This window comes from Folsomia candida, unplaced genomic scaffold (assembly GCF_002217175.1).
Source record: "Folsomia candida strain VU population unplaced genomic scaffold, ASM221717v1 Fcan01_Sc025, whole genome shotgun sequence".
Taxonomy (NCBI): Eukaryota; Metazoa; Arthropoda; class Collembola; order Entomobryomorpha; family Isotomidae; genus Folsomia; species Folsomia candida.
Genome location: NW_019091217.1, coordinates 1953741 through 1964697, shown reverse-complemented (window position 1 = coordinate 1964697; position 10957 = coordinate 1953741). Strand labels below are relative to the sequence as shown.

The following is a 10957-nucleotide window of genomic DNA, read 5'->3' as shown; positions in this document are numbered from 1 at the left end:
TACTGTGCGTAGTATTGATCATTTCGGTCTGAAATTTTCAGACCATCTCACAGTCATATATGGTTTTTTGCGACAAGATAAGTGCCCATGCCAGCGGACAGGGTTGCACATTTATTTTGAACAAGATTCATTCATTTATAAAATCTATAATAAAATAAATACATATTTATATATGTAACGTAGTCGGCTACCGGTATTATAATTTGCAGCAATTAATTTTATACTTATTTTTGTATATTTTATCCATGTGTTTGTGTTCAAATAAATAAAAAATATTCAGGAGACAAAAATTGTAGCAATTAATTAACTAATATATTATCTAATAATAATCTAGTTTCTTTGATGTTTGTGTGGCCTCCTTCCGCCACGACCCCCTCTGCCTCCTCTCCCACGAGAAGCACCCCCTCCACGACTGCTCGCATTCTGTTCCTCCTTCTTGCTCATCTGCCCTAGAGTTCGAAACACTTTTTTGCGCAACTCCTTCTCCCTCCGACTGTGACGCTCCTCTAACTTTTTGACCACCTTCTCCCTCTCCGCCGCCCGTTTGGCCTTCTCTGCCTTCTCCTTTCCCTCTTTCTCGCTCATCCGCGTTTTCAGCGTTTTGATAAACTTGGACATCTATTCAGACAGAGAGTCACGTCAATTAATGTAGAACTTATCTGCCCCTAAAAAAACTAAGGAATATGAGTAAATGACGCACCTCTCTCTCTTGTGGGTCCTTAATCACAGCAATTCTCTTTTGCTCAATTAGCTTGGCCCCCAGCTTCGGCTTCTCCTTGTACGGCAACTTGTTTTGTAGGCTTTTGGGGACCTTGAGTGCTCTAAAGTGCTTCTCTTGGCGCTGGACGGGAGTGTAGAGGTGATCCGGATTTGGCTCTATCTGCAACTGCTTCTCCCTCTTCAACTCCCCAACCGTTTTCATCACGCGAGGCTGGGATATGATCAGCGTTGGGAGATTTAGGAAAAATTTCGACACTTCTACACGAGCCCAAGTCCGACAAAATACAATATCTATGCGCAAAAAGAGGGAAGACATTCAGAAATCATAAATTTATTTATGTTCTTTAAAACTGGACAATCAAAATATATATTCTTGAGACAGAATACAGGCTGGCAGACTTACCACTTTCAACAATTTTGTCCTCAAACGTAGCTCTGAATGAGCCCAACGGAGTTCTTAGCTCTTTTTTGATCACTCCCCGAATCCCAGACACGGTTTTGATCTTGGCACCTACAAATTTTGCAACCTCCAACTGAGAGGAGAACATGCCCTCGATGAAGGCTGACTTCTTGAAGATTTTTGACGGAGTTCCCACCAACTTCAGCTTCTTGACCAGCTCGGAACTCTTATCCATGTCCAGGATCGTCCCCGTGAGGGTGATGCGAAAGCCAGAGAAGGAGGATGGCGCCAGACCCAGGATTCCCGTCCCTTGTGGAGTCATAGGACCGTAAAAGTTGGCGATGCAGTGGAGATGGTCTGGCGTATACTTGATGAGCCTAGGAAATAATCAGGGTATAGATTGACGCGGTTGGAAAATGTATGCAGTGAATTGAAATTTGATGTATTTATATACTAACCTATTCCTCATGTTGTGATCCTGCACAGAGTACAAGGCGATCGTTTGGAATCGTCTCCAACCGATGGACATGATTATGGGATCCCTTGTCTTGAGAATCTTTGGGTGCCAGCGGTGCTTCTTGACGCGTGCCTGCACCACGGCCAATGCTTCTTGGTTGGGAGAGTCCAAGGAACCCACGATGAGCGGACAACACCTTTGTGGTTCAAAATTGGTCACAAATTCGGACGGAACCTTGGATAGTTCTATGCGAACGTAGGTTCCAGGAGGAAGTCCCTGCAAGTCCTGGAGCAGTTTGACATCTTCCACGTCTCCAAAAAACGTTCGGTTTATCTAGAGAGTGGAAGAGTGAGTAAAGCATTTATGGTATACCACAAATTAATCATGTATATACATGATTATCCTATATAGGATAATTCTACACACCTTGGTTTGCTCCTCCACCTGTGCCTTCCAATCTCGATAAAAGGCCTTGTCATCCTTCTCACCCCCGTCGTCATAGTCCATGTCAAATTTCTCCTTCAACTTCTTCTTCATCTCCTCCCTCGTCTTGGCCGCATTCTCTTCATTTTCCGGCCCACCCTTCTGCTTAGCATGAGTTTCCTCGTTTTTCTTCTCACCACCCACCGATTTAGTGAGCTTGTCGTCCAGCTCTTCAAAGTCACCAAACACATCCTCTTCGTCGCTCGCTTCTCCGTCATGGTCCAACAGGTTTTGTGCCGTTTCCGCATAGTCACCCCCAATGAAGAGATCCTTCATGGGATCGCTTCCCTCTCCTTCCTCGTCGTTCTCATCCCTATTCTGTGAATATGCGTTATTGTCCACGTCAACTCGGAGTATGCAGTTGGCCTGGTCAAAGTCTGCTCGGGAGGACACGTTGAGATAGTCGTCCGCATCGTCGTAAATCATTTTTTGGATTGAGCGGTTTTGGAAGCGGGAGTAGAAGGCTTCTTCTGCCAAGCTGTACCGCTGAGCTTTTTCTTTCGACAAAGACTTACCCACCGACCCAGCTACTCGTGCACCCTTTCTGCTCGGCACGGACAGCTCCTCCTCTTCATCTTCGTCCATGCTCATCTCCTCCTCTTCGTCATCTTCGTCATCATCGGAAGGTAAACTAAGAGCGTCGTCACTCGCTCCATCGTTTTCAGAATCGTCATCTTCGTCGTCGTCAAACTCTACCTGGAGCTCAGTGGCCATCCCGCCAGTCACTTTGTTTTTCGCCTTCTCGGCGATTCCGTTTTCTTTAGAGGCGGAACTTTTATTACTACCATCGTTTAGCTTGGACTTGATTTTGGACACGAGGGAAGAAATGCTCTCGTCTGCAGCAAACTCTTGTTTTCTCATCGGTTGTTGTTGTTTTTGTGCAGCTGATTTTTTATTTTCGCTAGTCACAAATACTTTGACGTCTTCATCGTCTGACTCAGATTCCTCTGCCATTTCATCATCATCATCGTCGTCATCCTTTTCATCGTCATTCTCATTATTATCACCCCAGTCTCCAAAAGGTTGTCGTTGTGTCTTATTGTCCTTTGCATTCTGCTCTTGCGTTCTCTTGAGACTTGCAATCTCTTTGGAAATAACGTTTGTCACGTCGTCATCATCATCATCCTCAAACACAACTTTCCTACGAATTCTTCCATCCGTGGCTACAACAGGCGTAAACTTTTTCTGTTTATCACCGTCTTCTTCATCTTCGTTTTCACTTGTTTGCTGTTTCATATCCTCTTCGTGGTCGTCACCTACCTCTTCATCCGCTCCTTCGATTTCTAGTTGGGCTCCCGTAATGGCTTCCGACTCACTAAAAAACTTGAGTCCCGCTGATCCCATTTTTTCGTCCAGTGTGGTTTTTAAGTCACGAAGTTCTTCAACAAAACTATTTCCACCACCACTAGCACCTACACCACACTCTTCATCTCTGACATGCCTTTTATGACTGTGACTCCCACCGAGATCAATGTAGACAGCGTCCTGGTCGTAGACAATCCCACCCACCCCCGAGAATGGGGCGTAGATGACCTTCTCCTTCTCGTTGAGTGACCTCCGAAGCACTCTCTCTTTCATGGGGAGAGGACAAGGGTCAGGGAGAGCAGTGATTGCATCCGGTGTGAAGTCGCCAAGGCCGGGAATGTGGACAGAGACGGTTTCCTTGAGAAACGTGCCGTGAACCCAGCCATACAAACTTATCCTTCGATCCGCCTTGGCATCTTGTCTCACAACTTCGCCCGACGTGAGGTCTTCCATCCGATCCGCCACAATGTACGAATGCTCCAGTCTCCACACTGTGGGTCGAAACTTCATGACGGAGATAAATCTGGCTAAATTATGAACTTCGTTCTTGGGGTACGTATTCGTTATCGGGAAGTAACCCGAGAGATAGAACAACTTGGCACCCGGGTACACCTCCGTCCAAAAGCGGTGCTTCAACGTCTTTTTTGTCTTTTTCAACTTTTTCTTGTTACGAAATTGGTCAAGGTGGGTGAGGACTCCCATGATTTGAGGAAACCCATGGACCTGTACAAGAAGAGGTACAAAATAATAAATACAACGTTGCATCATTATTTTGTTATCATATACCAATTTATTTATAGTAATATATCAACCTGACAAATATTGAGAAACTCAAATACTTCCATTTCGAATCCAAATGAGGCGTCGACCAAAAGAAGTGTAAGGTCGGCGACCTTAGCCACGTCGATCATGGAATGAATGTCATTGTTGCATTCTATGAAGGTCAGCCTCCTCTTCTTCCCGGTCACGATCGTCACGGGTCCTTTGACCTCGGTCAGATTTTGACGAGTGTAGTTTCGAATGAGGTTGGTGAGGAGGGTGGTCTTTCCCACCTTGGGCGGCCCCACGACGGCCACGACGAAGGGTGGGGCTTGCACAGGGGACCTATCCACGAGGGGCACGCGCTCCTTTTTTGTCTCATGATCCTGAGCACGACGAAATTTTCGCTCCGCACGCACCACCGAGTTGATTGCGAAAGCTTTGGGGTTCCGACGTTTGGGGTCTAAGCTCTCATCCTCTGTAATTAAATATCGATTTAATTTAAACAAAATTACATTGTGATTAAAAGTGAATTGTCAATGTAAACGTAAATTGGCAATTGTTGTTGTCATTTTTCAAAATAAGAAACAATGCGCTATATTTAACAATATTATTTATTTATTATTATTACTCCTGTCCTTGCCCCCCTTTTTCTCTGATTTTCTCCCCTTTTGCGGTTTGCGATGTGGTTTATGCCCGCTGAATCCTTCTTCCCCGTCTGCGCCCATCCCGAAACGTAATTTTCAAAACTTTGAATGTTGTAGTAATTAACAATTACAGCCGAACTTTACAGCCGGGAGGTGCACGTGCAACTTTGTTCTGTTTCTGTATGTACAGCATAGGCAGCAAGGGAGCAGGCAGGTTTTTGTGGGTGAAATCCTCGAGTGCTGGGGGAAAGGTAGACTAGATGGACCAGTAAAAGTATGGAGAATATTTATGCAACCATGCAAATTAGTCCCCCACCATCGCATCGCAATATGCACCTTTTAAACTGCTTAGTGAATTTATTTCAGGAAATGCAATTGATCAAATTATGTTGATTTGACAGTGGTGAAGAATTTAAAGTGGGCTCGATGGTTGTACACCTCTCCCGGAAGGAGGACTCCATTTGGAAAGTTGGGCTGTACCAAATTAACAACACAAACATTGTAGATTTTACATGGATAAGTATGAATTATTCTTAGAGTTATACATGGTTAATGGCATCGGGATAGTTTTGCGTCTCCATGCACATTGCACCGTGTTTCCAGTACACCGCTCCCCCTTTTCCCACCAGTCCAGCCTCCTGGGCAGCTTCATCCGGAAGGAAGTTCGCTGTGTAAAATTGGATCCCGGGTTGATCCGAGTGAATCGTCAGCCCACGACCACTCCCACTCTCCTCCACCCTGACATCCACCCACAAATGCACTTTATTACACGATGCACAGAATATAATATATGGATAGAAAATATAGTCGGCTCACGACGCAACCAACTGAATGCCTGTCTTTTTGCTGTCCCTGTTGACGCAGAAATTATTGTCGTATCCATTTGGTCCAGGCGGAAATTTTTTCAGGAGGGCAGCCAAACTCTGGCCAGGTTTCTGTAAATCGTACATCGTCCCTTCCACGGACTTTATTTCTCCTGAAAAGAGATTAAGAGATAGATTTAAAGTAAACTATCCTAATTAGTGGTAGCGATGTTAGCGAAACACATGCATAAGTACCAGTCGGGATGAGGTTGGCATCCACGGGGGTGTAGGAGTCGGCATTGAGTTGGACAAAGTGACCTTCTAGACCAGGACCAGCTCCCTAAGCATTTTATTTTTCACATCCATGGGTTATACAGGTTATACATAAATATGTGGATACAATATTGAACAATAGCAGTAATGCCCTGTATTTACATGTCCGGCTAGGTTGAAGTAAGAGTGGTTGGTAAGGTTAATGGGAGTGGGTTTCGTGGTAGTGGCTTGATAAGAGATGATAAGTTCGTGACACCGAGTCCACTCGAATCTCACTGTATATAAATAATATAATGCCTACATATGCATACCATTTAAATATTGGTGAAGTGCGGTGACTTAATAATTGATTATCAGTGTACATGTATACTAACCATTGACAAGCAAATGTCCAGGGTAGCCTTCTTCCCCGTCCTGGCTGACATAGCTCATCACCACGGCGTCGTCGTCAACTCGAGCTTCCCACATCCTCTAGAATCCACAAGTTTACGTTGCTTATCATTGCAACTAAAAGTTCTGAATATTGACCTTATCGAAGCCTTGGTGTCCTCCGTGGAGGTGGTTGGGCCCATTGTTGATGGTGAGGTTGTAGGACTTACCGTCCTCCAGAGTGAACTTGCCCTCCTTGATTCGGTTACCAAACCGACCGATGGTGGCTCCAAGATAACGATTACTTACATCCAAATAACCTATACAACGGATAACCCATTAAATGATCAAGGGCCATACGAGTCCTTGCTCAAGTTAAATTATCTGCTGGATATGCGTGCTAGATATGTACCCTGAATATTATCGAATCCCATCACAACATCTCCAAGCTGACCGTCGCGATCTGGCACTTTAATCGACGTGATGGTTGCCCCATAGTTGATCACCTTTACGGGGTTAGAGCAATCTATGTAGTCATTACGATGAGATGTGTATCTTTCATCTAGAAATGCATACCTGGACTTCCCCTCCCGTCCCATTGCTTAGTGTGAACCGTTTCACGGGAAGGGACCCTTGGGGCGTGGGAACTTGGCCAAAGCTGTCCTCAGTCACCCGTATTTTGCCACCACCAACCATAATGCCCAATCGTACTCTGAGCTATTTTCTCAATAAATGCAGAATATGTTCCAATCCAACTACAAGATTTCCACTGTTGTGCCACTCGAGCCTGGTTGTGTTATGATATTTGGACTCCGATGATTTACGATGATATGGCAGATCAAATAGGTCAGCAGCACCCAGGGTCAGTCATGCACCGTGCACGTTGAAAGCAATCGTAATATGATTCTGTCCAGATGAAGCACGTAGAGTGATAAGGTGGCCAGGGAGAGTCTAAATAGCGTGTTCCATTGACTGGTAAATATTTTGGAGAGCCAGTGCAATTATTTACAAGGATATAGTGGACACACCGGTGTTAAGTGAAATATTTAATAGCCGAACTGTTAATATTTGTACAAGTTTGACACTCGAAGAAGAAGAACCAACCTTCGTGTAGTTCTACATAACTTTAGAAAGTGCGGTGTGAATGACAGTCACCTCCAGAATTAATCTGCTTCAACTCTCCTTTTGACAGCTACATATAAAACCATCGTGTGGTTGACCTTGACAGCTACGAGAGAACAATGGGAAGCTCCACCGCTCTGGATAATGAGATGCATGAATTTGGCTACGACGCATCCCATCTTTGCGTCGATCTCTCTAACCCCATTGACCTTGACCTGCTGGACCACGTCCTTCAGTCCCGATGGAAATCCTCGATGGAGCGAGGTCACTTTCGATACATGCTGCCTAGCCCGATCCCATCCACCATCCTGCCCGGCCGCTACAACTTCATCCTCCAGGTTTTATCCAGTTTCTTAAAACCTAACTTAACCTAGCCATTAATATTCATTGTTGAATAAAATTACCACGTGTGAATGGAAAGCTCAATCCTGATCGAGGGTCCAAGCGACGGCCACCCGAGCAGATCGCCACCCTCACCCAACCCTTCGACCCCACACGTTTTCACTTCAACCTAGTGGCTCCTCAAGAAGTCCTTCTCCAGCTGAGACCCTGGTGGGACGACCAGGCTCACGACCATTCCCTCCTCATCAACGTATCGCCGCTGGAGACCGGTCATGTCCTGCTCACCCCCCATCGCTCCCAAAATCGGGCTCAAGCCCTGAGTCGGGATGGACTTCGACTCGCCCTCGAACTCGCCCTGCTCAGCCGTGACCCCAATTTTCGCGTGGGTTTCAACTCCCTCTGTGGCTACGCTTCAGTCAATCATGAGCACTACCATGCATACTACTTGCAACATCGACTCTACTTGGAGACTGCGGTGAGTGTGGACTAATTACCTAATATTTAGCATGTTAGGACTGGTGGTCACTCATTGTGCATTTTGTATTTCAGGCTCTGCGGCCCTTAAAATCGCCCACAAACACCGGCTCAAGTTCATTCTGCTTTGAGCTGGTCGATTATCCTGCCCCCGCTCTCGTATGGACTCTGGAACGGGTGGAAGACCTTTCCGCCCTTGTGGAGAGAGTCATGACGGTGGCGAAGCACCTTCACGCCACCAACACGGCCCACAACATGTTCATCACCAGGGGCGAAACTTGTAGTGCTTCCTCTTCTACTCCTGCCACCCCTTCTCATCACTCCTGCCTCCGAGTCTTCCTCTGGGCCAGAGAGTCCAGTTTCGGTGGGGGCCGTGCATACAATTAATTTCATGACACAGAGCACTTACGCAATATAATCAGTACTTATGCGGCGGAGTGTGGACTACTTCTGTATGTTTGCAGGTTCGAAAGAGAGTGACGGATTCAATCCAGCCCTGTGCGAGTTGGCTGGTCACTTCCCCTGCAAGAGTGAGTCGTCATGAATATAAATAAGCTTGTAATAAACTTTAATTGCGGTGATTCTTTTTGTAGGCGAAGAAGCTTATGGAAGGCTGAAGGAGGATGGACTCGTCGCCATTCTGAGAGATCTGTGTGCCAAATCATTTGCCTGCCTTCGTGCAGCCCTCGTGGAAGGCCAGTTTGATAATGTAGCTTAATTGTTGTCTAATTAGGTTAATATGGAATATTAATTACAGTTTAATGTCAATAAGTTTGTCAATTTAATGATCCCAAGTTTTCTATTACACACCGTACATATAAATGCCACAAAAACGAGACTAACTGTGTGTCAAATTACTTTGTGCGTTATGTAGTATTAGCTCATGCACCGCATGCATCCAATTAGTGCAGAGAATACGAAACAATTAAAGGCCTGCTCTCTGAGACGACAGCTAGGTCAGGGAGTAATTAGGATGCGGTGACATGTGTGTGTGGTGGCAGTGGCACATTTTATTGTGACCTGAAAGGTTTCTTAAACTCAACTGTACCAGAACCAGAAACGTCTTGATTCTTTAAATTGACGCGTCTACATGTTTGGGAACGAACAATGGGCGAAGAGGAAGCTGAGAGATGCAGATGGCTTATTTTTGAATCAAAGTGCAACAATAGAGCAGAATAAGAGGAGAGAATGGAGCATTTTTATTATTTTAGCACAGGGGACGAGGTGAGGTTATGAAACGCTAGCTGCTGCATGGCTAGGTTTGATTTGATACAATTCAATCGCTGGTTGGTAACAATGGGAGAGCAGCACAAAAAAAGCCAGCGTCTCAAAGTCCCAACCATATCGCCACTGTGCACAACTCTCCTCTTGGGGCTCGACTTGAACACAGTTCTCGTAATTTTGTGATCAATTTGCGACTCTCTGCCGACCGTGCTTAGTTAATATAGCTGCATAATCAATAAGAATTTCCCCTCACCGTCGAGGAATGCAAGGGTGCAAGAAGATGAGGGAGTGGTGATTGACCCCATCACAGCATTAACTAGCTGGACACAAGTGGGGGTGAAAAGCGGAGATTGAGGGGATGAGTCGTCTCCGAATTCGGAACCGGAGGGTGAGCGCCTCCATTAAACCCCAAGAGGAACAACACCCCTGCAACCAATGGTGAGCTAAAACTATGTTAAATCTGTACACATTTTTGCGCATAACAATTTATGCATTGTGATAAAGCGAAATCGTCCTTTCTAAAAATACGAAAATTTAAATAATCGTTGTCGCCGTCATCATCATCATTACATATCAGAAGACATTTTGACAGCCCGCAAACAAATTGTCGCTGCAGTGTTGTAAATACGTGAGAATGCATAAGTTGCATGCAGAATGATAAAAATGATGTGCCGCACTACAAAGCAACTTGCAGTCTATGTGCAAAAGTGGGATGGATGTTGGTCATGGTGGTGGCAGGAGCAGAATGAGCAGATTAATGGATTTGACATGCTCTGATAAGTTCCACAAGAAATAATCTCACTTTCATTCTGAGGATGATTTCTGAGATGAGCCAAGTATTGTGACCAGACCATCACCGTTCCCACGAGGACTCCTCTCTCATCTTCACCTTTCTCGATTATTTATATCACACAATTTAGTTATGATTGTTCAAAGTTTTACTTGTCAAGTGAAGGGCGGAGGGTAGAATTTGAGATTGCCGAATTCCAAGTAGAGAACTCACGAGCCGAGGTGTAGACGTGAAGACACAATGTGAAAGAATATCTACTGTGTATGGAATGACAAATCCAATCGATTTAAATTTGTCTAGATTAAGACATAAATATCGCAGGTGGGGTGGTGGCTGCCAATTGATAGCCCTCAGTTTACATTATGCAGCCTCACGGGAAGGTTGTGTTGGTCTGTGGGAGTCATCCTGTTTGCTCCAACAGCTTGAGCCAAATATGATACGAACACCCTAGCGAATTAGCGAGGAATTTATTCCGGGGGGTGCATGGCAGAGATGTTTTTATCGTGGCTGCGTCAAGTCGTCTGGAATGCGGCTGTGGAAAAAATTGTTAAATCGCTATCCCACGTAACATCAATATCATGTTACAAATTAGGATCTGGAAATCATACAAACGCGTCGATCTTGCTCATGAAAAGTGAGAAACTTTAGCTTTTGCATGCATGTCCATTACTTTATGACGAACCGGGCAGCATTGTTGACAGCTATGGTTCATATTTGTACTACCCGGGTTTCTCTCCAATCCGGAAGAGGTCGATCCGAATCCGGGTATTGCAGAGAGAGAGCACCCTC

General features: G+C 45.2%; 3 protein-coding genes across 3 annotated transcripts; 1 reads left to right on the top strand and 2 right to left on the bottom strand.

The window, feature by feature from the left end:
• Window positions 1–63: 63 nt before the first annotated feature.
• LOC110859388 (ribosome biogenesis protein BMS1 homolog) lies at window positions 64–4964 on the bottom strand. Its single transcript, XM_022108336.2, has 7 exons — window positions 4756–4964; window positions 4178–4602; window positions 2004–4088; window positions 1579–1910; window positions 1124–1497; window positions 701–1011; window positions 64–618 (listed from the first exon to the last, which is right to left on the bottom strand). Exons 1-7 carry the CDS (start codon window positions 4850–4852, stop codon window positions 331–333), a joined length of 3912 nt encoding a protein of 1303 aa, XP_021964028.1. The 5' UTR covers window positions 4853–4964; the 3' UTR covers window positions 64–330.
• A 140-nt stretch (window positions 4965–5104) lies between these two features.
• On the bottom strand, window positions 5105–7181 carry LOC110859190 (galactose mutarotase). The gene is made up of 9 exons (XM_022108069.2): window positions 6793–7181; window positions 6629–6722; window positions 6376–6536; window positions 6222–6318; window positions 6010–6122; window positions 5830–5914; window positions 5588–5747; window positions 5317–5509; window positions 5105–5245 (listed from the first exon to the last, which is right to left on the bottom strand). The coding sequence occupies exons 1-9, from the start codon at window positions 6910–6912 to the stop codon at window positions 5156–5158; spliced, it is 1113 nt and encodes a 370-aa protein (XP_021963761.1). The 5' UTR covers window positions 6913–7181; the 3' UTR covers window positions 5105–5155.
• A 237-nt stretch (window positions 7182–7418) lies between these two features.
• Window positions 7419–8992, top strand: LOC110859191 (GDP-D-glucose phosphorylase 1). Its single transcript, XM_022108070.2, has 5 exons — window positions 7419–7676; window positions 7760–8155; window positions 8230–8518; window positions 8619–8684; window positions 8748–8992. The coding sequence occupies exons 1-5, from the start codon at window positions 7458–7460 to the stop codon at window positions 8870–8872; spliced, it is 1095 nt and encodes a 364-aa protein (XP_021963762.1). The 5' UTR covers window positions 7419–7457; the 3' UTR covers window positions 8873–8992.
• Window positions 8993–10957: the final 1965 nt, after the last annotated feature.